We start from the raw sequence: 27,979 nt of genomic DNA, 5'->3' as shown, positions 1-27,979 counted from the left end.
ATACCGGTGCTTGCAGACAGTGCACCCTGGGAAAGTTTACTTGCATAAGTGGGTGTTTGATTAAAAGCTGTTTCAGTGGATGGTGTGGGGCTTGGCTGCTCTTGGGTGTTGGCATATTCTGTTTGTTTGTTTGAACGCAAGGCTGTGTGGAAGTTGTGTTTCCTTCCTCTTGTGGTACTTTTTGCATGGGGTTGGATGGGTTGGGTGGGTGGGGCCTTCTAGTAGTACGAGGTGTCTCTGCCCGTGGCAGGGGAGTTGGAACTAGGTGAGCTTTGAAGTCCCTGCCAACCCAAACCATTTTTACACGATTCTCACACGCCTGCCTGGTGGCATCATCCCACCAGTGTGATACACTGTGTGTCCAGCACCTGGCCCAGTGGGTCCCAATGTCCCTTGGGCCTGGGTGCAGCAATAGGAGCGAGGACATGATGGCACATTGGATACACAGGTGGGTCACTAGCTTTGTGGTGCGGGTGTTTTGATATGTGAGGGGCAGCATGTTGTGTGAAATGTTTGACTTAATGGTCAGGAGCAGGCAGAAGTTGAGTGTTCGCTGAAATGGCTGTTTGGGCTTAAAAGAACCCGAAAAGTGTGATTTGGGACAGTTAATTTGGGGAATACACACCTTCAGTTTTTATCAGAGGAACTATGCTAGCAGAATTTTTTTGGGGAAAATGGTTAATAACTCTGTTAGCACATCGGTTTCATTTGCAGAAGGGAAATATAGCCTTAAGTGTTTGCTTTATGTTGTAATTAATGTGAGGAAATTAAGTATTAAGATAATCATTCTTCCCATTAATTCCTTAAATATTTTAGTGTAAGTAGCATCTATTGAGGAATTTTAAAATGATTCACTGTTTGCTAGGTATACCATGTGAATTTGTATATTTCTGTGAATGTGTGAACTTCCTGCAGAGATAAATAAATAAATAGAAAACATTGACTTTATTTCACTGTTGCTAGTTGTTTCGCTTTTGACCTGGGAGTTCTGTTTCTGTGTTTTGTTTCCCCCCTTCTCCTCACTGCATCCATTTGCTTACTGACTTATTTTGTTTGTTTCTTTTGGCTACAGCCGTGCAGCTGCTCATATTGACTGCTTCAAGGAGTTTATATATATATTTATTCTGTCAATATCTGAACTGTCACTTTTGGTTTTTAGCACTGTGAGAGAGAAGTATTTTCTTATTTCCCAGTGTATATGAAACTGAATGGGCTGTCATCCAAAAGACTTTGGCCAGTATTTCAGGTTTTGTCCCCTAAGTGGCATTCTTACATTGTGAGATTTGCAAGCTGTTTCATTAAATTTAGATGTCTCTTTTTTGGAGAGTCTGCTTTTCTAGTAAAATTGTTAATTCTTTCCTGTATCATGCATAATAACTTGTAAAAGAATCATTCTTATGACAGGAGGTTTTGTATTAGAATATCTAGAGCAGTGCCTGTCTTTTTCTGTAGTACATTATTACTTTAGGCTTTATTAAGTAAGACCATGATGGAGAAATCAGATTAGCAAATTGTTTTCCCAGTGTCAACTGAGATTAGAATATTTAATTAGAAACTATTTGAATGGTATTAAGGTTTATTGAAAGGCCTCTCAAATACAAACTAGGAGATACACTCACATTGTATTTGAAATCTCATGTTGGACCTAAAGGACAGGAGACATGATTTGTCTCTCATTCTGCGGTTATTAACTAATTGTATTGGAACTAATGATTAGCATATGTCAATGTTAATTCAGTGTTTGCTACAATTGAAGCGCAGGAATGTTTACTCCACTAAAGCTATTTTACAGAAAGTATAGTAGTTTGAAAATGTTGTAAGGGTGATTTAGTGACCTATGGTACTAAGCTATGGGAGAAACTGTTACAATAATCTGTAATGCAAAACTTCCATAACACAGAATATATAGCTTGTATTATTTTTTTTTCATTAAGCCTATAACTTCTGTTTAAACTGTATTATGTCTTTTGGGTTTATCTGCTGTGCCACTGTGATATAGAGTGCCTTTGTTATAAACAGGATATTTCAGTGTATGTGCTAAACACATTTCCATATGACATCTTACTGTCCTGAAAGTTACTTAGGCATATGAAGAGATGACGTGATCCTTTTTTTAAAAATTAAAAATAAATAAATTAAAATGGATAATCTCATTTGACAGAACATCTTTTAGTATACACACTTACTTCTGTTTGTATCAATTAATACTTATATTAATATATCTATTACCAGAAATGCTGGTAATGTAAAAGGGGAAATGAGAAAATCTGTGACATGAAAAATCTAAACTTTTAGCAACTCTGATACTAATTTTCCAATTAACCTATCCCTGCTCACTTTTTATCATTCTGAAATATTGTTAAGGCCGTTTGGATGGATGGATGGATGAATGGATGGATGGAAAAATGTTGGTGTAAGACCAATGCATCTCTTTCCAAGTTCAGCAGCTGATCTGATAAACCTTCTCATTTAAAATGTCAGGGAAAATGTTGCTTTAGCATGTGTTGAGCTGTAGATAATCAATTTAAATCAAAGAAAGCTAGTAACAGCTTATTCTAAACTTACCTGTAAATTTTGTCTTAAATTGAAAATTTTACAGAAGAACTAGCCCCATTTTCTCATGAAACAGAGAATGATGCTGTACTATGTAATCCTGTGACTCAGTCCTCATTTTGGTTGGTCATTCCTGTGCTGAACAGATTGCTCTATGTTTCCACAGGTACTGATTTTCTTGAAATAGTAGGCAAGTATTGGTAGTCATCATAAGTGTTTTATCAAAGGCAGCTTACCAAGTTGTCTTTTTTTAGTGGGTTGTGGAGATTGGGAGTGAATCGTACACAAATACTGTAAGACTGGAGTTGTGTTCGTTGGAGATATGACAGTTACTTACTAGATATTTCCTTGACGTCTGTTTATGTTCATTGTTACCAAGCTTGTTCAGTGCGTTTGTGACTGTCAACTTCAACTGTACAAATTTTGTGTAAGTCTGTGAGAACTTAGGTAATATTACTATCCCTGTATCTGAAAGAGGAATGGGATGTTCGCAGGCTGCCTGGCAAAATGTCTTGAAATTTTAGTGTTCTGTGGTAATTGCAAGCTAGGTTTTCCCTGAAGATCTCTGCTTTATTTTTGAACACAATTTGCAGTTGCAGGGATAACAATGTCGAAAGTATTTTAGCTTTTGTCTAATATTGTCTTTTTGATACTAAATACTACTCACTTTCTTTTATGTTTCTCAATTGAAATACTGAATAGAAATATTGGTAGTATAAAAAAGAAGAACAGCTAATAGTTTTTAGAAATAATTTGTAAAAAAATCACCCTGAGAGCTGTCAGTGTTTACCACAAAGAATTTCAGTGTTGTAATTTCAACTGTTGTGGATAATGTTAATGCAGAACTCCTCTGAGAGTAATGTGTACAAACACATCTGGACAATATATTTCGATAACCTTGAAATTACTTTGCTTGATTTCCAGTGAGATGAGGCTTCTCTTTTCCCCCATAAATGCTTACAACAGTCAGCAGAGTACATCTGCACTGTAGAAAATAAACAGCAATTATTGGTGGATATATTGCAGTGCTGGAGTGGGACCTTGGAAGCACACAAAGCAGGTAGACTCATTAAAAAGGTAGTGGACTCAGACAGACTTTGCATGGGTGTCTCTTCATTCCTGCTTTCTAATTAGGTAGCAGTTCCCTTCAGGAGCTAGCCAGGTTGCTAGAGATGACAGGCTGAAGAGCTCAAAAGAACTGCTGTTCTAATAGCTTTTCTTAATTAAAGCATTAGAGGCTACTGAGAATCTGATCTTTCCCAGGCTTCAGTGGTCATAGTGAATAGGAATTGAAGTCTTTGTCGGCACTGAAAAGAGATTCTGGCTAGTAAGAATGGATAATGCATTAAAATGCTTTTTAAATTACTTTGATGAAGCTCTATGCCGTCAAACCCAATCTTCTGATTTAAACTTGAGCCATCAGCTTCTATCTGAATTAGGGTTTGGGATATTAGGGACAAAAGTGAGTTGATAGTGCCAAGTGAGGCAAGGGATTTAGGGATAATTGTGGCACAGGCAGAGGTCACTGATGTAGAGGGGAAGGTCAGTGTGGTGCTGGAATTGTTTTCAGGGAGAGCAGTAACTTTGTGCTATAGTTACTGCTGATGGATCCGTAAGAACCTGCAGAGACAGGCTGAAGCCTGGACTGCCTGGAAGAAGTGATTTAAGCTTAGCTGTGTGCCTGATTGATTGCGATGAGTAGCAGGTTGCTGCACTGCTGTTGTACATTGGATTGCTACCCCAAAGCCTAGGATTGCCTAATGTTTGCTATTAAAGGCTGGGACAGTAAGAACAGAAAAAATACTGGCATTGCCAGTTCATACTTGAATTCCCATATGCCCAGGATAAGGATTCAGCCAAGGCTTGTGATTGAGGTTTTATCTACTTCCAGCATGTCTTCCTCGGCTAACTGTTCTTAAGGTTTAGGCTGCAGCAGTGGTTTAGAGAATATAGACCTGAACAGATGACTTTTTTGGTGTTTGGGTGGGGCTCGCTAGATTGACTAAAGTTTGGAAATAGCAAGAACCTGAAGTTGCTTTTAGTGTTGTGCTGGAGTGCACATGTTGGTTACCGTAAGTTTTAATTTCTTAATATAAAGAGTTACATGGAGTCATGGAACAAGTCTGCAGAAAAAAAATCCACTGAGATGCTGAACAAATGGTACCATCATGCACATACTTACTTTCCCCAGACATAGTAATGCTAGTAGATAAAGATGTTATGATTTTAGGTTCAATTTGGGTGAAGTTCTTTAGTTCATCAGAATTTACTGCATAATGTGCATCTGCAAACTCTCTTTGTGCTATTGTACTAATACCTAAATTGTAATCTAAAAAAAAATAGAGACATTCCTAAAAAGTTTGTGTTGTCCTTCCTGAGCATAAAATATGTGCTTTTCATTTGCTTTCTTTTATGGTCTATTTTTTGTACATAGTTCATATTTCCAAGGCCATTATTTTTGTTAGTCTCAGAAATAGAGTTAAGCACAGCTAGAATTTTTAGTGTTAGCATTTTCCGGCCAGAGAGATGAAGATCTTGCTTTCAGACCCTGTGCTTCATTCATTGTAATGTTACAGTATGTAAGTACAGTACAACTTTATATAGTCAGTTTGTTAGTACTTATTTTTCCTTTTCTTCTGCCTTTAACTTTTTTTTATTTTCATGCATTATGGTGAGGCAAGGTATTCTTTCCCAAGTAAATACGTTAAATGCATTAAAATTGCATGTAAACCAACCAGTAAATTTAATTTTTTAACTTGATTACATTTTAATTAGGAAATTATGTATTCAAATTGCTTTTTCTAGTTAATTCTAATTAAAACAATGAGCCCCGGAGAGCTTAGCCTACCCTGATCTGTAGTTTTCAAACTTCATGGACTCTTGGGCACAAAAACGTTATGTACCATTGGCAATATTACACTAAATGCTGTGCTCCCTACTGATCTTCGTTTTAGGGTTTTCTCTCTGTGGAATTTAAAGCAATGACAGAGGATCCTGCAGGCAAACATCCTTCATGAGCCATTGGTTGGAGACTCTGCAATAGAAGTCTAGGCTTCTATTACAATGAACAGTATGATGAACAGTGTAATAGGGAAAAGCAGCTTTCAGTAGAACTATATAGCAGAAAAAGAGCTGTCGATAATAATAATTGTGCTTTGAAACTGGAGAGCATCTTAAAATATTGTGTTGGAGACAGTATGTGCTATAGATTATTCATCTACTTAAGCAGAATGGTCTTTAGCTTCTCCTGTGAGCTCTCTGTAACCACAGATGAAGAAATGGGATTTCTGGTTTTCTTATTAACGCCTGCTAAGTGCTTTGTAAATGAGTTGACCTAAATCCACAGAAGTACTGATGTGCTCTGCCATGCAGAGATTTTTAGTTCTTAGTTAATTATCCAGGTGCCATACAGAAAGCACAAAAAGATTTTACAGAAGCCAACAAGGAAGAAATGCCAAAGAAAGGAGCAAACCTCAGGCCATGTTCTTAAAAGATACTTGAGTACCAAACTCTAGTGTGGAAAGAGGTGCTGCAATCTTACCAGCATTCTTATAGCTGAATCTAAGGCCTGCTCAATCTTTTTAGCAGGGAGCGCTAGAAGAAACAAACTCAGGAAAGTCAGTGGTTCTAGAATTTCTGAGGTGCTGTACAATTATATGGGGAAACATGATTGCAGATTCCCTCTTGGAATCACATACAGTAGAGATTGAAAGAGATCTTCAGCTTTCAGCTTTGGAGGACAACCGTAACAAGTGGGAAGTCTTTGACCGAACTGCTAGTGGTTTCTCACACAGAGCTCAGTGGAGTAGAACTAAGATTTCCCCAAGTGGCATGTTTCTTCTTTTTGTTTGTTTTTTTTTTGTTTGTTTGTTTTTTGTTTGTTCTGAGTTTGAAAGAGGTATGTACTGCTGCAGATAGGCTGTTCCAGAAGCTATAGATCATTATTCTCACCTGAGTCCCATCTTTCTGCTGGCTCATTATGTACTGAGCAGTCAGGTGTTTTCTTTTATCATTTTTTTATTTGCTGTGTTTTATGTTAGATGCATTATTTTTCTTGTGTCATGAGAACACATAAGCAGTACTTTCTTACTTCTACTACTCAGTATTTTCTGTGTTTCCACTTTGTTATTTCTCCAAGCTCTAACTACTGCCTGTCCCTGAATTTCCAAAGTTATTTTTACATTGCCAGGGTGATTGAACCAAACATAATATTTCATACGGAGGACATAAAATTGATTATACTCAGTGCTGCTGTACTAATTTCTTGTACTGGGCATCCTGCTTCTAATGTGTCCTAGTTTTTTATTTGCTTTCCTTGGCTGTACTTGAACAGAGTTCTTAATTGAGCTGTTGTCACAGAATGGCTGAGGCTGGAAGGGGCCACAATCTAGTCCAACCTCTCTGCTCAAGTGGGGTCACCTGGAGCAATATTGCTCAGGACTGTATCCACGCAGCTTTCGGGTGTCTTCATGGAAGGAGAGTCCACAACCTCTCTTGCCAACCTATTCCAATGCTCAGTCACAGTGTTGGGTTTTTTTAAAGTCTAAGTGACCTCTGGTGTGGTAAAACATACAAGGCTGGCAGATGAATGACTTCCAGGCCATCTCATACCTTCTGTTGTCAAGGGTGTTTTTCAGATGCGTAAAATGGTGTATTTTTCCTATTAGTTATTAAAAGCTTTTTTTATCACAAACATCTGGCTCCATAGAATCAGGAGCTGAGAACTCTTATTACAGCTCGCTCTTGCCATTGAAAATGGCAGCTGAGCTTTTCTAGTATTGTGCTCACAGGCTACAGATTTGTGACTTGTGCTGCTGTTGAAAGCAACAGTGTCCATGCTTGTGTTTTTGAAGTCTGTAACTTCACCTTATTTTGCTTCTGGCTTTGAGGCACTTACTAATGATAGCTTGTGCAATAACACTATTTTTCTTCCTGCAAAATAGAGTGCAAAAATAGAAGGTTAGAAGGAGTCCAAAATTCTAACACATCCCGCCTCCCATTAATATGCAGGCAAATAAAAGTAGGAGAACATGTGGATTTCTAACTTGCAAGTTAAAATGTGAGGCTAGGTTGACCATTCTGTCTTAGCAAATGTATGCACATTTGAAGCACGCTCATTCTTGGCAAGTTACTGAAGTCTATTAGTAGTTCATCTGACACCTGCAAGGATGTCAGCTATGTTTAGAAATGAGAATATTACACTTGAAAGTAGTGATCCAAATTACAGACTCTTTTAAAGATAATGTGCCTATAAAGAATAATCAGTTGGTATTCTTCATTTTATCCACAGTTTGATCTTGCTTCACACAGACAGCACTATGTGCTTTCTGAGGAAGAAATCCTACCCCAATACACAAAAGTGACAACAAAACCTGTTGTAATAGGTTTTGCAAACTACTATCATTGCAACTTAGATGCTATTTTTTCTGCTTATTGTAGCTGAACTGCATCCATGGCTTAAGTCTCTTCCCAGACATTCAGACTAGCATATTTTAACTACAGAGAGTCCTTTGAGTTTTGGCTCTAGTGTCCAAGATATGAATAGTGGTAAGTTACAGTAAACAACACCTAAATATTTTGGATTTATTTTGTAATCACTACTGACTATACTACAAATAGAGAAGACTGTATTCTCTTAGCTGCTTATTAGATTGTATGATCGTGATTCATTCTAGCCATTCCTCTTCTGAAGAGTGGCACTAGGTATGAAGGAAAAGAGCAAATAATTTTTCTACAGTTACTGGTATTTGGTTGAATATTCTCATATCCTTTCTAGATTCTTATGAACTTGAGTGTTGCCATGGTTTCTCCTGTGGATTTCTAAGATATTCAGATGCTACTTAAAAAAAAAAAACAAAAAAAATTCAGTGATTAGAGTTTCAAAGAACTTTCTGCCATAAATGAGGGTAAATGAGGTGTTCAACGCCGACTTTTGGTTTTGAGTTCTGAAAAGATACGGGAAAAAGTGAAGTAGCTTCCCCACAGGGCACATTTGAAGAAGTTGAGCCATCTGTTTGTTCTCTGCCCTCTTTTTCTGAATATAAAAGCCTTTAATGGGACCAGAAATTGTTTTTCTAACTGCTCAAACTATCCAAGGGAAGGGACGTGTTTCTTTACTGCTTCCTGGCAAGTGAAAAGAGCCCAAAAGTTTCATCTCGATGTGACCCAAGATTGATATCCAGTGGGGAACATGAGATGTTAGGTTCCTCACTCCCATCTCTTTCTTGAGATTGATCTTACTTCTGTACATATAGAGGAGTTCAAAGCATCCAGAGCAATTCAAGGAGGAAAGAAGGATGAAAGTTTCAGCTCTGAGCTTCATTCACTGATGTGCCAGATACCTAAATATCATTACCTGTTACTGAATCATATTTGTTAATGATTTGCCATCCTAAGTGACATTAGATAGATGCTAATGATGTATTTTCTGGCATTTGAATGAAACTAAGATTTACAGTGTAACGGTTGTAGACATTTTATGGAAAGAATAGATGGTATTTAATGAAAGATAAAAGATTGGCAACATTCTGGGGAACAATGTAAAAATGGTGAGCATCAAATAGATTTTGTCTTCTGTTGGGATATTGCTATGATAAAATCCAGATTTTTTTAAAGAACGCGATGGGTAATACCCTTGACCATATAAAATACCTACAGGGAGCACTAAGATGGGATGAAGTGATAGCCTGTTGGCAATTATTTAGCAACAAATGCCCTGCTGTGGAGATAAACAAATACTTAATAGAGTGAGTCAAATAAAGAGCAAACTCACAATCATTTTGTCTACAGAAAGGCTAACATATAAATACCTCATCATACCATACTGCCTAAGTGTATCATCCTGCAAATAAAATGGCTGGTTTGTTTTAACAGTTGCTGTTACAGATACCAATGCTTGGTCTTTTGATTCTCCAAAATGTGCTTTAAGCGAACACATATTTTACTCTCCAGTTGAAGCTGGCTAAGAACAGATGCATAAACAGTAACTGTAGCTCAGCTGCTGAGTAGCAATTCATTAAATCAATCAAAACAGCTTTCAATTTTGCCTCTCAGCCCTCAAGCAGAGATCTCCATACAGTGTCCTAAGTCATGAAAACTTTTGTATTGATTTCTTAGGATGATAATGTAAAGCAGATCTTAAATTTTGAAACTTAAATAGGTTTAAGAGAAATAAAAAAATGAAGCCTTTATGAAAATAGGGAAAGGATTTTGCTGCACAAGCTACGTCGTAAGGAAAGACAAGGTTTGCAGAAAGAATAAAAAAGATTAGATATATCCATATACATAATTAACTAACCAGAAAGCCTGAAGAAGTCATTGATGTGGAATTCCTGGGATTTTTTTCCTAATTTCTAAGGTATAGACATGGAGACAGAAAAAGCTGAAGCTGTCAAGTCTCCAACCAGATTTCTGCATAAAGCCTTGGAGTCATTGTGGAAGCAGTACTGGCATTGTTATAGAACTACAGAACAATTTTATCTGTTTCAGATATTCCCAATCAAAATTACTGTGTGAAGATGTCTCATTTCCTTCTTTGGAGTTTTGTTTTGTTTTATTGATTAAAGGTGCATCTAACTTTTGCAAGGGAGTGTTAGGAAAGAGAGCATTAAACCTTTATCTGGAGGAAAGAATAAAAAGGAGAGAAAGGTGTCTTCCTTAATTCTAAAAAACCTGCATAGTGTCACAGAGTTATTATTGTCTGCTGAACCAAAATTAAAGGAGTACAGGGAAAGGAAGGTAAAGTAGCTAAACTGTTCTGAAACTAAATACCCATACTTCTGTAATTTTCTTGAGAAGACTCCCTTCGGTGTTGCTGGGTTCTCTGGGAGGAATGGTCATAAATAGTTTACAGGTAGATTTACCTACTTTAAGAAGAAAATGTTTGCTCCCTAGACTCCATTGACCATGCTGATAAGATCTTGCTTACAGAGTGGGTGAGCAGCCAAAATGTGTATGTGTGCAGACTGACTATGTTTAACTTGAGAGAACACATTTCTGGTACCATGTGGGCTTGCTTCCTTTCTCTTTATTAAATCTTAAGGCTCTGAAAAACTTAGATTGCAATATGCCTGCAATTTTTCTACCTGTTGTGTTTGTGTATCCTGGTGTTCCCTATTTCCCCTGTTGGGACCATGTCAATTGTACCAGTATTCTTGGAGAAGCTGCTTAGAGGCTAAGAGGTGAATTAGTGCTAACTTTGTAGTGTTTCCCTCATTTGGCAATTTATTCTTCCTTTTTCTCCTTTAGGGTTTAGCACAGGATTAAAAAGAAGTCTGCCAGTAAATTAGTGTTTAAAATACTATTGCACAATGAAGCCATCCAGTGTGAGCATAAAATATCAGTAATGGTTTGCATTGTCCTTGTGTCTGTTAGTTTGCTTCAGAGAATTCTCAATGAATTATATTATTCAGTTCTTGTAATGCAGAAACCTAATAGCCTTACTGAAATACAGTATTTTAATAAATTCAGATGTCTTTTTAATTTATTTATATTTGGAGTCCAATTAAATTGCAGTTCTTTAAGAATTTTCCCCAAATATTATTGAATCCTTTTTGAGAAGTAGGAGTGTTGGGCTTCCCCAAATTAATTTAGACATCTGTCATAGATAGCGCTGTTTTCATGTTTCTCACATTAGTGTTGAGGGTATTCTATTATGTTAGAATGTACTGGAAAGTAATTTTCTGTCTTGGTGTGATAGTAATCTAGGCAAGTCTTTTCATATCTCACTTTTTTAAAAAAATACAGATTTTTTATTATTCCATTATCATCCCAAAGCAAATCTTACAGCAGTTACTAGAATTACTATTTGATTTTATTTGGGAATGGTTTCAGAACACCTTTATCATTATTATTATTGAGTGAAACTTCCATGCTTCTCTATAAATATTTAAAAGAGCAAATGCAGACCTAGAGGGAGAAAAAGAGATAAAAAAATATAGAAGTATTTCTAGAATTTTTAAAATCACTACATGTGTCACTCATATTTCATCTGAAATAAGGAAAAAGTAGAAAAAGTAAAAAAATTAACTTGTCATGTTTTGCTTGTAAGTATGTGTAAGAATCTGCCAGGAGTTGTATTTAAATCAATGTTGAAAGAGGCAGAACTTCAAATATCACAGATATTGGAACTGTCAGTACAGTTAACATTCTAGTTTTTATTGATCTTTATGGTTGCTGTTAAGACAAATACAGCAGATACCTTAAAACAACTGGAAATGTTACAGGCATTCCTAGTAATCAAAAGAAACTGAGAAACACTTCAGGGTTTTCAATTGCTTGTTAAGTATTATTGTATATGTGGAATGAAGCATCATTTGAGCCTTCCAGAAAATGCTGGAGAAAAGATGATACCATTAATGAAAGGTCACACATAATAGTGGGAGGCTGGAGGCCATTTACAGATGACTGAGGTTACAAAGATGGAAAAGCAGAGCAAAGTATCACTCCAGAGAATTCATCTTCCTTACACTTAGGGTGGCAGAAGCTGTATTTTTTTATTTGCACAGCAGAAGGCACAAATGGCATTGAATTTTCACAGCTGTCTTCCAGTAAGAGTTACTGGTAGAGTGGATGTAGTTATTGTCTAGCTAATGACTAACCATGTCTTTGCCCTTATTATTGCTAACAATGCATTATCACATAATAATCACGCAAGATAGAAGGGTACCTCTGAAAGCCATCTAGAAGAACTCTCTGCTGAAAGCATGGCCAGCTTAGATTAGGGTGCTTAGTCCCTTGTCCGTTTGAGTCTGAAATATCTTGAAGCACTGTAGTTCCCCAGATTCTCCTTCTTGCCATTTGTTTTTTTGAGTGTGATGTCTATTTTCAGTCATCAGAAACTTCACCCCATTGCCATGGTCTTTTGAGTGTGATTGACAGGAGCCTCAGAGTGACTCCAGTCAGCTTCCTCAGTACCTTTTCTCACATTCCAACTAGTCCCACGGAGCTGTGTGTATCCTGTTGGATTAAAATGCATCCTAGCTGCCTTCCTCTAATTGTACATAATGCTTCACTCCCACAGACCCTGTTAGTAGACTCATGGGCTGGGAAGCCTAAGTGCCAAATTTGCCAAGAAAAACCAAGACGCTAAATGGCACTGAGTAACGGCCTTTCCCATGTACTTTGTCACTAAATTCCCTGCTTCACTGAGCAGTGGACTATGTAGTCTTCCTTTTGCTGCCAGCATGCTTACAGAAGCTTTTTTCCCTTGTTTTTAATGTCCTTTGGTTATTTTGACTCCAGATGAACCTTTTCTTTCGTAATTTCATTGCTCTACACTTGAACAATGCCTTGTCCCTGTTTCTGGGAAGTAAGGCATGATAGTATTTTCTGGTGTCAGTTGATACGGACCATTTTCCCCTAGCCAGACTACTCCTGTAATCTGTGTTTGTCTGTATAATATAGCTGTAATTAATGTTGCACCTGTATAGGAGCAATGAAGGAATATTGTGTACAGCAGCTAAAACAAAGAGCATGTGATTTGTGACACGGTGACTGTTTATCTGAAATGTCAAGTGCTTTGTGCAAAGTGATGCTGTAAATCAGAATCAGGGTTTATTCTTTTCTGTGGAGTTACCAGAATTTCAAGAGAAAGCTAGAATTCTGAGATTAAAATGTGAGTATGGTTTTATCACTGATGATCTGTATACCGATGATCAGTATAAATATCCACACGATATGCAATACTTGGCCAGGAGTTAAAGAAAAAAAACTGTTCTGAAATATAAGAAATAGTGGAAGCTGTCCCATTCAGATCTCCTGAAGATGTCGGTTTCTACAGAAACAAAGCTTTATTTTTTAAAATAAGTACTTTTTAGCACCAGTTTGTAAGAACACTCTCCAGCTGTAGCCCAAAACCACTGTTATCTTCTTGGTCTCTTCGACATATTTGTAGGAATTCTACTGTTTCTTATTAAAAAAAAAAAAAGCTTTTTATAGCTGATATAAATAATGTAATAGAAGTATAAGGTAAGTATATTGTTAAGGCTCCAGTAGTAAAAAAGTCTCTGTTTAATACTGTATTTCTGCTGTAGGACACTGCTGAGTATCACTGACGAAATTCTGACCTTAGTCCTTTTTTCCAGTCGGTTGAAGTCCATATGTTTTTAATGCAGTACAATTTATTTAAACCCTTTTTCTCAGTTTTTGGTGCCAGATTGCTTCTTTGGTCCCAGCAGCTTCTTCCCTTTCTTATTTTGAGTGGACAACATGTACATTTTATTGCTAGTGAGCTTGAGTGAATATAATTAAGATGTGACCTGCATATACTTTGCCTGCTTCCAGGTTTGTTAGTTAAGGAGGAAGGGGCTACTGTATTCTAATTCTAGCTAATTCAGTTTTTCAGCCCTTCATACTGGACAAATGATGTGCACAGGTACTACAAGTGCTGGTTGGTAGCTATGAACATGTTGTGTCTTGTGAAAATCCCTTCAGTCTCAGCAAAGTTTTTCTCTGAGCTGTGCATCCCAGGAAGAGGGTAGTGAAAGTGCAAGTAGCACAAGAGGTCCTGATAATGAAGATGACTGGGGACAGACAGACTGGTCTAACAGTTCACAGGTGCCTAGAAGTGGGATTCCTTTTTCCCCAATAAATTTTTATCCATGTCAAGCTCCTTCTGGTTGGTTAAAGAAAAGAAGTTGGGGTGGGGGGGTGAAAAGGAAAGTCTTCGGATGGGTGATTGAGTTGAATTGGGTCATGAATGCTAGGAGTGGCACAGGAAAGGAAGGAGAACCCCGTGGCTTGAAGCAGGGGAAAAGGAAGAGGGAGGATACTGCCCTTGGATTCTGCTTTCGTACTTCAGTTGTCCATTTACTACAACAATATGAGAAATTCTCATATAAATGTATTTACATATTTTGTTGGTTTATACCTAATAAAACCATCTAGCACTTCTATAGGCTTGCTTATCTTAGTGACAAAAAGTTATTGTAGTTACTTACACTAACATTTTTATTACAGTACTTTAAAAAAATAAAAATCTTCCTACTGCCCTTGCCTAATATACTGTTTATTTTTATTCATGCCTCTGTTTGTTTCCCAGTGTAACTGTGTCTTCCAGTGAGAAGTGGAGATTTCCTATTTGGCCAGAATGGAACGAAGCAGATATCAATGCTGAAAAATGGGATACTGGAAAAGCTGGAAAAGAGAAAGATAAAACTGGGAAAAGTCCTACTTCAGTAAGCTGTGTGACATATATATATTATTTTGACTTTATTTTTTGTACCTGTATTTAATAGAGTATTTGTCACAACTTTGATGATAAAAGGACTGGGAAGTCTGGCATATGATGAACAGCTGAGAGACCTCAGTTTGTTCAGCCTAGAGAAAAGAAGTCTCAGTGGAGACCTTATCACCATGTTCCGGTATTAAAAGGGTGGGTACAGAGAAGATAGAGACTCCTTTTTCACAAGGGGTCAAATGATAAAAACAAGGGGTAATGGGCACACAGAACTCCTGGGGAGATCCCAACTTGACATGAGGAAAATTTTTCACAATGAGAACAATCAGCCATTGGAATAATCTCCCCTGGGAAGTGGTGGATTCCGCAGTGTTGGACACTCAAGATTTGGCTGGGCAGGGTGCTAGGACATCTAGTCGCGGTCATGCTTTGCCTAGAAAGGTTGGCCCACATGATTCTTGAGGTCCTTTTAACCTGTTTTTTTTTTTCATCATGGAATCATAGAATGATTTCAGTTGGAATGACTTTTAAGTTTCATCTGGATTTTTACTCCTTCAAACTTGTTATCATGGCAGGGGGGTTGGAACTAGATGATCTTAAGGTCCTTTCCAACCCTAACTGTTCTATGATTCTGTGATTCTAATGTATCTGCATTTTGTGCAGAATAGTAATAAAATTATTTCTTAAAGAGCTTCTTAATTCATTTTAAAGTGATATTTAAAATCAATTTAATACCATGCTTGATCATCTACATATAAATTCTGCATTGTTCATGTGCTCATGTGTGAACATAGAGAATATGTATTCTTGTGTGCTATGTGTACATTAGCATATGTTTCTAGATTTTATTTTTTTTCTTATCCAAAGCATAAATTTGTTGTACTCCTGTGGGACCAAAGTACTGTTTAGAGGCAAGGTGTAGGTTCTATACTGAATGCTGCCATTAATTTGACAAGTAAATAATTTTCCTATGTGTCTTTCTTCTGTTCCATTACCACATTTGGTGTGTTTGGTCTGTGCTCTAAACATTTATCTAGCACTGATCTGTTAGGTCTGCCAGACATTATTATAATGGATAAAATTTAAAAATAATTGTAACTGCAATATTTCTTTTTTAGCATAAGAGGCATTCTGAGGTGCTACTGGATCATTCAGTTCTTCAGTCACAAGCTGTATGAAACATTGCTCTTTTTACATGTTTAAAAGAGTTTTTAAATTTGTCAGGCACAGCAGATAAAGTTACAGATCTAAAGAATATTCTAATGTGGCCTCTTTTGATCCAAGCAGCTAGCCAGAATTCAACATTGTATAGGGTATTTCAGTTAGAAACAGAATTAGTGATGGCCTCCAGTACCTTTGATTACACTTAGACCATGAATATAAACAATCCTATTTTCTTGAGTGGGAAGAGGAATTGATTGGAAGTGATTTCTTTCCTTGTAATACTAAAGCCCTTTTACCAAGTATCTCTACATGATTGATAGCCTCTCTTAGAGCAGAGCAGTGTGCTGTTGAGATTCTACATTTCACCTTGTCTGGTTTTTGTGCCTGTTTCTTGCCTGTGCTCCTGTATAACTTGTGGTTAAGGCTCCTGCCATTAAACCATGAACTTCTGAGACCTTGCAGTTGTCTCTTATAGCCACCTTAAATAACAGATAAGCCTGATTTTGTCAGTCAGCTAAACCTACAGTATCCTTTCTTTAAAGTATTTTTTTCACTTGTAAGGTAAAGAAAGGTGTCTCTTCCCCCCCCCCCCCCCCCCCCCACCGTGGTCCTCTGCTTTCTTTTTCTGGTATGTGTAGTGTTTAAGTGCTAAACTTTCTTGTTATACCGCATAGTCAGGGTTGGATGCCTGTGAAAGCAGAATATAAACTTTGTTAATACAGTTCTCTATGATCTAGGCTACAAGGCTTCCTTTAAGTTTTCAGAAAAGTAAGTATTCCTAAAAGATTCTTTTTCCCCCTCAACTTAGCTTTTTCCTTTATGTACTTGCAATAGTTTGTTGCAGATTGATATGTTAAAGGAACTTACACAATGAAACAAATAAGAAAAAATGGCAGGGAAAATACTATTTTCGTGTCTTTAGGATGTGTTTGGTTTTTATGTTTTTGTACTGATTTTTCTTCTGCCTTCCTTTAATCAGTAAGTACTCAAATTATCATACTTTTTTCTTCCCAGAAACTCTCATGTTTGGTCTGTAGAAGATAGAGTACATTGTGGACTGTGAAATACACAGCAGTGTACAGTATGCCTAAAAGCTATTTAAAATTCCAGGCACAAATAAAAGGCACTAACCATGTAACCAATTAGTTTCTCAGTCAGCAGTATGAGAGGCATCTCCTTATCCTACATTGTGCTATTAAGTAAATAAGTTATCATATATCCTGATGTCTTCTGTTCACACGGAGGATAAGTATCACTTTGGAAATGAAAGTTTGAAAATTATAAGAGACTCTCTCTCTTTAATGGTCTAATTCATAGTACTGTATAATTACTGTTCTGTTTGGTTTCTATAGCAGTTTTAAATGCATGGAACCTGCTTTGTTTGTGTGGTGGTAGGTATTTACTTTCAGTCTTCAATTTAGAAAGCTTTAGAAATAAGTGAGTTGCAAAAAGTACTCAGGGAGAACTCTGTACAAGAGTGCCTGACTTAAAAGCTTAAATAGTTTTTTTGGGAGGTTTTTCTGAAAGGTGTAAAAGAAAGAAAACATTTCATATAGATCTATTTAGACAGTGCAGATCACATGGACTTTTCAGAACAATACAAGCAGCTTTTGTACTGAATCTTCATTTTGGGCATTGCACTGTTTTTAGTTCAGTTATAGATACTATTAGTTCCATTAGTACTATTTTTTTCCCTTCAGTGAATTATCATGTGAGCAATATATTATTTTCAATCTTGTGGAAGATACAATACTGTAATTAATGAAATATGTTCCATTTTGTTCATGCCTATTTTATGTAGCATTTCTTTGAGGATCCTGAAGGGAAAATAGAGTTGCCAGCATCTTTAAAAGTACATTCATGGAAACGTCCGCATGAGTTTTTAGCACATAAGGTAAGAAACAAGCAAAGTTGTAATGAAAAAATTATGCTTGCCTAGCTATATCACAAGCAGAGGAAAACTGATAGAGGAAATTATTTCAATAGATAAAACCCACTTGATCATGCATAGTCATCCTGTCCAAGAGACCACTGTACACATAAGAGTCGCTGACCCATGTAACAGTCAACCCATACTGCATATACAGCTTGGCCCTGAGACCTGCATGGTGCTGGGTGAAATCCGTGGTTGCTGGATAAACTCAGGAAGCTCAAGGGAGGAGCCAGCAGGCAGCTCCCACTTCTTACTGGCGGTTACACCACCTGCATCTCCTTGCCTTTATCTAATTGCAAGTTCTTTGGTGAACATTCTTTGTGTTTTATAGTAGAAGTGATGAACAGAGATATTTTATTGTAAGAATGTCTTGTAACAGCTCAAATCCTATCATAGCTCAGTAATACCAAAATGGGGTAACCTTTTCCATGGGTGAGATCTGCACAGAATGCTGGATGAGAGGCCTGTTTGATGCTGCACAACTTGGGTTCCCAGTGTCTAAAAGGACCTAACGTTATCTGTACTAATCTCTTGCCTTATAGTTAGCTCTAATAACAGCATTTTAAATGACACTGTATGGAGTCTGAGTGCCTTTCTTACTGGGATGACAATGGGCCAGCACTTCCTGGTGCAAAACATTACTGTAGGGTAACCTTCCAAGCCTCCTCTGCTTCTTGACTCCATGACAAGTTCTGTTTCTTCCAAATTAAGGCTTCTATTGAGCAGGTATCTGAGGTAAATAGCTATCTTCTAACCATGAATTAGCTATACCAGAAGTATAGTATTTTTTTCTTACTTCATCTATTGCATTTTGCCAGTCTGCATACAGAGCTTGTCCACATCTTTGACAGTACTTGTCTGGAAGGTAACCATAACATTTTAAAATGATGAAAAGCTCTTATTCAGTTTATTTTTAAAATGCAAAGAAAATAAACAGCCTACCATTTCAAAGGTTAGTGTTCAATGCTGTTGCTAATCTAAGTTTTAAAGCATTTTTACTTCAGACTAAATGCTTAAAATTTTAAAGCACTTTGACCATCCTTTCAAATTTTTTAGGCTTGTCAGTTTTCATTTTGTCAGCTTGTCAGTTCCATTTGTTATTAACTAGACACTAAACAGGTCTAAGTTTAATTTTAATAGAGGAAGGAGAGGAGGTCAGGGGAGTAATTGACAAGACCAGAAGGTTGGATGAGAAATGCTGCCAAAATGCATAAACTGAGTAGAGGTATCTGAAGCATGAGGACAACACAGCTGGCAGCCCAGAAAACCATGGAAATGTGTATCTGCATTAAAAATAGCTTTTAAAATCTATAGCACTATGAAGAAAGCATTTGCTTTCTTTAAGACCTGATTGAAATTTTGATGCTTGTTTTGGTCTAGTATATTTTGAATCAGGAAGCTATGATTAGTAGAAATTTTTAAGTTGTTAAAAATTAACGTAAAGGTCAAGTGATGAAAGGCTATTAAGATGATGCATGTTGCTACCTAATCTGTTAATAACCATAAAAGAAAGCATAAACAAGTTTATTTAGTGTGGTAAGCAGAGAATCAAGAAATGATCACCAATAAGGGATGAGATGTACAGCTATATTTAGTTCAATAAACTACAATCCTAGTATGTTATTTCTAAGCTGCATAAAAAAGAAAATGGACTGAATGAACAAGTAATGTCACCAAAAATATGTAATACAGTCAAAGGTTTGATAAAGACTGTGTTCATACTGACAATACCTTTATCGAGCTGACCATGAGCAAACAAGTACCTTTGAGTCTTGGTGGGGGGCCAAGGAAATCTCAATGTATGAGACAGTGTTATGGTCATGATTTAAATACAGACCTGCAAATATTGTGAATAAATTGGAGAAATCTCAATTTACTTATGTAATTATTTCATTTGTTATTTTTTTTAATTTCCTGGTAAGAATAATGAATTATTTTTTTTTTTTTTTAAATTCTGAACATTTACATTTTAAAATATTTTTATAAAGAAATAATAGAGCAATGACAAGATTTGAAAATCGATGCCCTTTAGTTTGCAAATGTCTAATAAATATTTGTTGAATGTCTAACATTTGAATGTCACTACTGGTAAACATTAGTGTTTATTTAATTTTTTTCAGATAATTTAGCTCTGGAATTAACTAATTTACTTTCTCCTAGATACCTGTGATTGTCAAAAATGAAGCCTCATTTGACCTTCTTTCAGAAAATGAGCATATATTTTGTAGTGAGGTAGGTAGAAATACATTTATGTCCCTCTTAAAAAAAAATTCTTTCATTTTCATTTTTTTAACTTTTTGAATTTTACTCCAAATTTCTACATCAAGAAACAAGTTGTGTCCAAAAAAAAAGAATGATAGGAATAAAATGGTAAAGAATCATGTGGATTTGTATAATTACTGTTTACCTTTTTCAGAATTTGAAAATTATATCAAGGATGGTAAGGGATTTTACAAAAATGTGGGGTGGGATTTTTTTTGTTTTTGGTTTTCCTTTCTCTTTTCCCTTCCCCTTCCCTTTTCCTTCTCTCTTTTCTCTCTTTCTTTTCTCTCTTTCTTTTCCCTCTTTCTTTTCCCTCTTTCTTTTCCCTCTTTCTTTTCCCTCTTTCTTTTCCCTCTTTCTTTTCCCTCTTTCTTTTCCCTCTTTCTTTTCCCTCTTTCTTTTCCTTCTCCTCTCCTCTCCTCTCCTCTCCTCTCCTCTCCTCTCCTCTCCTCTCCTCTCCTCTCCTCTCCTCTCCTCTCCTCTCCTCTCCTCTCCTCTCCTCTCCTCTCCTCCTCTCCTCTCCTCTCCTCTCCTCTCTCCCCTCTCCTTCTCCCTTCCCCTCCCCCCCCCTCCCTTCCCCTCCCCTCCCCCTCCTTTCCCCTTCCTCTCCCCCTCCCTTCCTTTCCTTCCTTTCCTTCCTTTCCTTCCTTTCCTTCCTTTCCTTCCTTTCCTTCCTTTCCTTCCTTTCCTTCCTTTCCTTCCTTTCCTTCCTTTCCTTCCTTTCCTTCCTTTCCTTCCTTTCCTTCCTTTCCTTCCTTTCCTTCCTTTCCTTCCTTTCCTTCCTTTCCTTCCTTTCCTTCCTTCCTCCCTTCCTAGAGCAAATGCATCCTTTCTAATGTATCTTTTATGCTTTTCATTCAAGCTTTCCTGGTCATGTTCTTGGTGTGCCTGCATGTATGTGCAAATGTCTGTCACCTAGCCAATCTTTTCCTTCTCTCCAGAGTTGAATACATGTTTACTGAATTCCTATAGATCAGGGAAAAATAGAAAATAGATCGAACCAAGGCTTCTGAATGCCTTCGTGATATAGTAGTTCTTCATAATTTCTATTTCATTCAAATTGAATTCAAAATTCAGCACCAGACAAACTGTATGGGAGGCAGCCATCAAGCAATAGAGGATGTAAATTTTGCTGTCCACAGAACCACTAATTAATTTTAAGGAAAGATTCTTGTAAAAGCTTATTCTCATTCTTGTTTGAATAAATCACTGTAACAGTCTGGTAATACTTCTGAAACTATAGCACACATCAGAAATTTGCATGTTAGAAAAACACGTGCTAAAGCATGATTAGTTAAAGCTTCTATTTATTTTTTTTTTTAAACTACTAAATACTTCTAATGATTTAGAATTGTTTCTTACTGAGTACAAATAACAAGTATTAAAGCCAATACTGATTTTTGGTATCTATGTCTAGTAATAAACAGTTAAACAAGTGACAGTTCAGAGCTCCTGTAACATAATTTGTTTTGAAATCATATGTCCTCGCTTTCCTTTGGTAAATGATGAACAGCATAATTGATATTGTTCTTTTCCTTGGTTTCATGAAGTTTTGTGTTATTGCGGGTAGATATTATAATGGTTTTAATAAAGGGTTTACCAGTGAAATTAATTTTTGCATGAAACCATAGCTATACTTTAATATAATTGATTAATTTGAAACAGAATCTTTTCTATTTTTGGATCATTATAATGTGACTTGATTTTATTTTTTCTAACAGATGTTAGCTAAGAAACTTTTTTTGCTATTTGTGTCTTTTTTCAGCTGATGAGATGGATTGTAAGTGAAATTTATGTAGTCTGGAGGATATATAATGAAAAGACCCTAACTAATGGAACATCCACACTTTTTTGGAAACCATGGGAACACATTTATGCATTATGTAAAGCTACCAAGGGACACATGCCGCTGTATAATAACTATGGAAAATATGTAGTGAGACTTTATTGGATGGTGAGTACAATGCTTAGGGTAAGTGTTTATTATTATTGAATGGATATAGTTTTTCAGGTTTTTTAGGAATAGAAGTGTCGACAAATTGTTGCTGAATGTTAGTAAAAATGCCTTTTAAGTTCATGTGGTTTTTGTACAACTCAGAACTTGATAAAACAGAGTTTTTCTTGAAAAGGCGATATTCTTTTTTTGTAGATGATGTAAAATTTTGCTGATTATTAGGAGATTTTTTTTTTTTTCTTCATTGCAACAAAATACTGCATTTGAGTTCATTTGCTTATTGCATTGCAGAAAGAGGATCCAATAATGGCAGTTGCTAGTGTTGCATATGTTCAAACTATTGGAACAACTTTTCTGATACCTGTGACTTTTTTCGTGTGTGTGTCAAACAGCAATTTTCAATGTCATTCTTTAGCCCAAAGCACATTTCAGTACATTTTAAAGAAAATAATTGGTTCATTCTGTATCACATAGAGAGTGGTTAAAACAATGTCGATTTAAGTGATTAATTTTCACCATTTGTAGTTTTGTTGAGCTGCATGTGGTGCTTTCATCCTGTTTTTACAGAGTTTGATTTTCATATCTGTCCTGGGTTCAGCAGTAGCAGTCATGTTTCTCCTTCGTGGTAGCTGGTGCAGTGCTGTGTTTTGACTTCCAGCCTGGGAACAGTGCTGGTGATACCGATGTTTTCGGTTGTTGCTAAGTGATGTTTACCCTGACCGAGGACTTTGTGAGGCTCATGCTCTGCCAGGGAGGAGGGGAAGCCGTGAGGAAGCAGAGATGGGGCGCCTGACCCAGGCTAGCCAGGGAGGTATTCCATATTGCAGCATGTCATGCCCGGGGTGGGGTTAACTGGGAGTTACCTGGAAGGACACGGGCTTCCGGGTGGGACTCGTTTCTTGGCCGGTGGTACTGTATTCTCTTCCCTTGTTATTTTCTCTTATCATTGTTGCCCTTGGTGGTGGCGGTGGTGATTTGTGTTGTATATTGGTTGCTGGACTGTTCTTGTCTCAACCCGTGGGAGTTGCACCCTTTCGATCCTCCTCCCTGTTCCTCCAGGAGCGGGGGAGAGCCCCAGGGGGGGGCCTCGATTGCTCTCAGCCCGGCACCACTCACTGGGAGTGAGTGAACAAGCTGTCTGGCTAGGGTTTAAACCACAACAATATCACATCTTCTTACAATCAAATTTAAACTGTTTTTGATTTATCACACTTACAGATATTTTCTTTCTTTTATTTCTTTCTTATACCTTTTTGTTGTTTTGTTTGGGTTTTTTTTGTACTCTGTGTCTCAAAATATTATGACAGTACTAAGCGCCGAATGTGTGTGCTACCTGAATGGGTATCTTTAAAATGTGGTGGAGTAATTAAAAAAAAATGGGGAAAAAAGCCTGGAGGTGTTTTTTTGGTTTTAAGCCAGGAAATAGAGGTCTCTTGCAAAGGTGTTCTCAGCCCATAGGAAGCAGTCAAAGAGGAATAGTAAGTATGAGAATTGAACTCTTAAAAATAAGGAGAAAAAGGTTTTGTGAGGGTGGTATTTGTGAAAAGCGCTGATGTGGTTAATGGAAGTTATTTGGAAGATGGAATGTAAGAGTGCAAGTCAGAATACTCAAGGACAGCACTCTTAAATGCATAACAAAAGGAGACAATATATGCAGGAGGAGAGGAAGAGAATACGTATATAACTTGGTGAAGAGAGAGGAGATTTTGTTTTCCTAATGCTCTTTGTGGCAAGTTTCCAGTTTACAATTATTTGAGTTAGTTAGTGTTCCTCTACAAAAGGAGAGGACACAAGCTTTCCATCTCACAAGTTTTTTAAAACTTCAAAATAAAAGAACTTGCTTCACATGCAGCAGGAGATGTTCCTCAAGAGGGACAGCAGGTTGGTGCCTCAGGTGGATAATCTGGCCAAGTTTCTTTCATATTGGAGGTGTGGAGAGAGCCTTGCAGTTGCATATAGCACATCACTTAGAAACACCTCAGTGCAGAGTTCTCTCAGAAATCTCTACAGCTATAAATACAAAATAATTATTCAAGCATTTCCATGACCCTTGGAAAATTGCTCATATTCTATTTTTCTGCCAGAAAAATAGTGGTTATATTACAAAAACTTCATGTGAATAAAAGTGAGGAGGGATTTCTTTTACTTCTCCATCCCCCTGTTCAATTGTTTATAAATCTGTCCATCTCTTGGAATGAACATAAATGCAAATAAAACTGGGGAGAGCTTTTGAATGGCTGCACTTACGAACATTGCAGGTTGATACGTGTCTCTTGAGAGAGAACAAAACCCTGAGCATATTAGTTTTATTTTTAAATAATCCTACAGCATGTATATGTATTAAGGAAAACTTGCAGTTCTAATACAGTATAGATCAAAAATGATATTTTAAAAGGAAGTTTTATGCAGTTAGCTATTGATTTATGTCAGCTATCCAGAACTGAGGAAGGAATGGGAAAGTAGTTAAAACTGAAGAATCTCTTAATTTTTCTGTTAGGGGGAGCACTTAAATGATTTACATGCCTGTGCTTTCCTCATCCCTTACTACTGCCTCTACATACAGAATAACTTACATTCATATATGGACTAAGAGTTGCCTGAGTTTTAGAAGGCAGAAATTATGTTACTGTCGTAACTGCACTGGGTTCCTCAGCAGAGGACATTGTTCTATGTGTGAATTTAATGGTGCAGAGGTTGCATATTTACATGGTAAAAGACTGCATTTCAAAGTCTCTGTAAGCATTATCAGGGTGGGTTTTTTTTTTGTTTCTTTGTCACTTTGGCTTTGTTTGTGTTTTGATTTGGTCCTTTGAGTTTATTTCATTTCTTTTGCTTTGGCTGTACATCAGTACTTCACAGAAAGAACAACAGGGGGAAAAAGAAGGTCAGATGATGGGAGATTAAAGAAAATGTGCAAATGAGAGAAGTCAAATATCAGTAGAGATAGAGGAGAAACAGATTTCACAGGATAAAGTGAAAAATTAAATGAAAAGGGTGAGAAAGCACAGTGGAAGACTAATGAATTGGTTTCAGTAAAATGCAGTAGTGAGTCCTGAGGGGATTGTTGTCCACCAGATCAAACCTTGGATAGTTTTTCACATAATTGGCATGAAATTCTTTCAGTTCTACCCCACATCCTACTTGAATTTGTTCCTTTATTTGCACTTTTTCTTATCTACAGATTTTTCTAACCAGAAAACTTCTGCCCCTCATATTTTTCTTTCTCTTGGTGTCTTATTTCCTTAAACTAGTGTAATTTTTTTTAGAGTTAATACCAAAATGCTGTAAAAGGGTTATTACTGGTGCAAAATAATTGTGATATGGACTGTATTATTTATTAAGTATAAAAAGCAAGCAATTGACACTACATATAAAAAAACAGTATTGCTTTTTCAGAATTACATGCACAGAATTACTACTCTGAATCAAAAGATGTCCTGAGCTACAGAAAACCAAATATCTCCTCAATCTTTTCCTTTTCAACTTGTACTAGTCTCTATTAAACTTTAGCTGTTACTGAAAGAGATAAATATGTGATCATTTCCCTTACTGGGTTCTCTGCAAACTTGGGAAATCTTAAAAATTTAGTTTTGGCTGTCAGGAAATAGTTTTCACCCTAAAAAAAATATCAACCTTTCTTTTGCATTTTGAGTGTCTTTGCCATATGGCCTAAATTTGTTTTCTTCTGAAACCTATAGAACTCATATAGAGGTAATGGATGGGCATTTCACCTTGAAGGCACAGTTACGGTTACAAACAACAGTAATTTTACCCTTTCTGATAATGTAAGGTGAACATTTGAGTTATTGGTCATTCTTTGTCATTTTCTGTGTGAATTAACAGAAGTACTTGATGTTGTCCCACTAATTCCTTAGCTTCTGTATTATGAATTGATCAGTAGGACAGAGACTTTTTTGGAGAATGGTAGGCAAGATTATTGTGTGGGATACTAGTTAAACCAAGTAATGAAGTAACTGATCTTGAGAACACCACTATCATTTCTTACCTGTTTCTTATCCTGGAAATATGAGTATTGATTACATTTGGTCATTTTGTGTTTTCTCCTGTAATGTTTTATAAGATACAATCTTACTGCTTTCCAGGACAGTAACCACTGCAGCCAGCATTCCCAAGCAGTTCTTGGGAAACAAGAGGGACTGCTTGTATAACAAGTGTTTTCTAGACTAAGACTTAAAGAGGCATTTGCAAAGCTGGTATCTTAGTTATGCCTTTTTTTCATCCATCACTTTTTCTTGGGTATCTGTCATGGTAGGTGAATAAACAGCACTGAATGCTTGCACGTGATGGACTGCACATATGAAAGGAAATATATTTGGAAATAGATACAATTAAATTAATCTCTGAATAAATTAATTAATCTCTTAAATAAGATAGAATATGGTTTCCGTGCTTCTCAGATATATGAAAACTTTTAAAGCCTTCTGTAATGTAAGTCAGATTATAGTAGAATCAGGTTCTTGGGAAACTTAAAAGTTCTCTTACCCACATATTTGGTTTCCAACCCACAAACTCAGGGTTTTCTTTCTTCTTTCCTCCTCCTTCCTCTATCATAGGGGTGCTGGAGAAAAATCATTGTGGATGACACTATGCCTTTCAATGAAGAGAATAATTTGTTACTACCAGCTACAACCTATGAAATTGAACTTTGGCCAATGTTGCTGTCCAAAGCTATCATTAAGCTGGCCAATACTAGGTATGTTTCGTCATCTCACTTTTGGTTTGTGAAGTCACATGAAATTTACAAAAAAGTAAGTTGTTTTAGTATACATGGGAAATATATTTTGCTAAAAAATTTTGTAATGACACCTGTACACTTTTCTGGAGGCTCACACCAGGAATCAGTAAATCAAAATCCCCTGTAACTACAGAAGGTGCACTCTTTCCTTTTTTTAGATGTGTTCGTAAATTTATGCACAGAAAACTTTGCAAAGAAGCTGAAGTACTGTTTGCTTTATCTGTTTGCCATTATTCCTGAAAAGCGTCACATGTGGTTTTCTGCCAAATGGAAAGAAGTTTTAATGAAGCTTTATCAGCTTTTACCAGTACTAAAATTAGAGTATTTGTAAGCTGCTGCTGTTACAGTTCTTCTGTTTTGGGCTGTACACGGTGATCCATTTCCTTAAATCTGACCTGGAAAGTAGAAGCTGGCTCATGATGCAGTGGTTGACAATTATGGCCACATGTTTCTATGAGATGGAGAATAAACACCAGGTGTTAAAATGACTAAGCTTCAGAAAAGAATTCAAAACTCTGATCTGGGTAGTCAGGCTTCCATGTTCTGGTTATATCGATTTATGTTTGTAAGAACAGTGATCTAAAGTACATCTACACAGGCTAAGGAGTTGCCTAGAGCTGCCTGTCAGGAAACATGTTTGAAATGCTGAATTTCTTCAGAGCACAAGGGTTAGTCATGGCCAAGTGCTGGCATGTTTAGCCTTGGTCCTATTAGGATCTACAGACAGAGATCTCTCCAGAGAGTAGGAGAGACTATCAATTTGAAAGAGTGGACTTTGCTACACTGGAAATACAGCCTACTTATGCATAATAACCTGGGAGTTAGAGCAGCTGATCAAGAAATGGAAGTTCTAGATTCATATCACCCTTCTAGCATGAGGGATTTCAAACCCACATCTCCAACCCTGCAGAAAGAGGCTTTACTGTGTGCAAGTGTACACAGTATGCTTGCTAACAATTTTGAAACTATTCCATTGTACCAATATACTGATGAAGTAATTTTTGACTTTATAGGCTAGTAGTCAGCAGTGGTTTGGAAAACTGAAAACTAAAATTGCAAGTAAGGACTTGTTTTTCAACAGGCTATTCTGTTTGTGTGTGGTTTTGCTCCTACAGAAAGCAATACAGAGTTTACTGAGAGTTGGTTATAATTTTGTGTAATGTCTGCTTTCTCTTATAG

At 36.8% G+C, this 27,979-nt stretch overlaps 1 protein-coding gene across 3 annotated transcripts in view; it reads left to right on the top strand.

The window, feature by feature from the left end:
* The window catches only part of ADGB (androglobin), a 112,279-nt gene that overhangs the window by 310 nt on the left and 83,990 nt on the right, over positions 1–27,979 (top strand). For all 3 annotated transcript variants that reach the window (XM_057406847.1, XM_057406846.1, XM_057406848.1), the window contains exons 2-6: positions 14,594–14,729; positions 17,697–17,789; positions 19,989–20,060; positions 21,856–22,044; positions 26,619–26,758. In XM_057406847.1, the coding sequence (XP_057262830.1) occupies positions 14,594–14,729; positions 17,697–17,789; positions 19,989–20,060; positions 21,856–22,044; positions 26,619–26,758 (630 nt within the window). The remainder of the gene's footprint in view (positions 1–14,593; positions 14,730–17,696; positions 17,790–19,988; positions 20,061–21,855; positions 22,045–26,618; positions 26,759–27,979) is intronic.

The sequence above is a fragment of the Pezoporus wallicus genome, unplaced genomic scaffold (genome assembly GCF_028554395.1).
Source record: "Pezoporus wallicus isolate ANWC-B61680 ecotype Strahan unplaced genomic scaffold, APGP_CSIRO_Pwel_v1 scaffold_6362, whole genome shotgun sequence".
Taxonomy (NCBI): Eukaryota; Metazoa; Chordata; class Aves; order Psittaciformes; family Psittacidae; genus Pezoporus; species Pezoporus wallicus.
The sequence above is the reverse complement of the archived record's forward strand: the minus strand, read 5'-3'. Positions and strand labels throughout refer to the sequence as shown.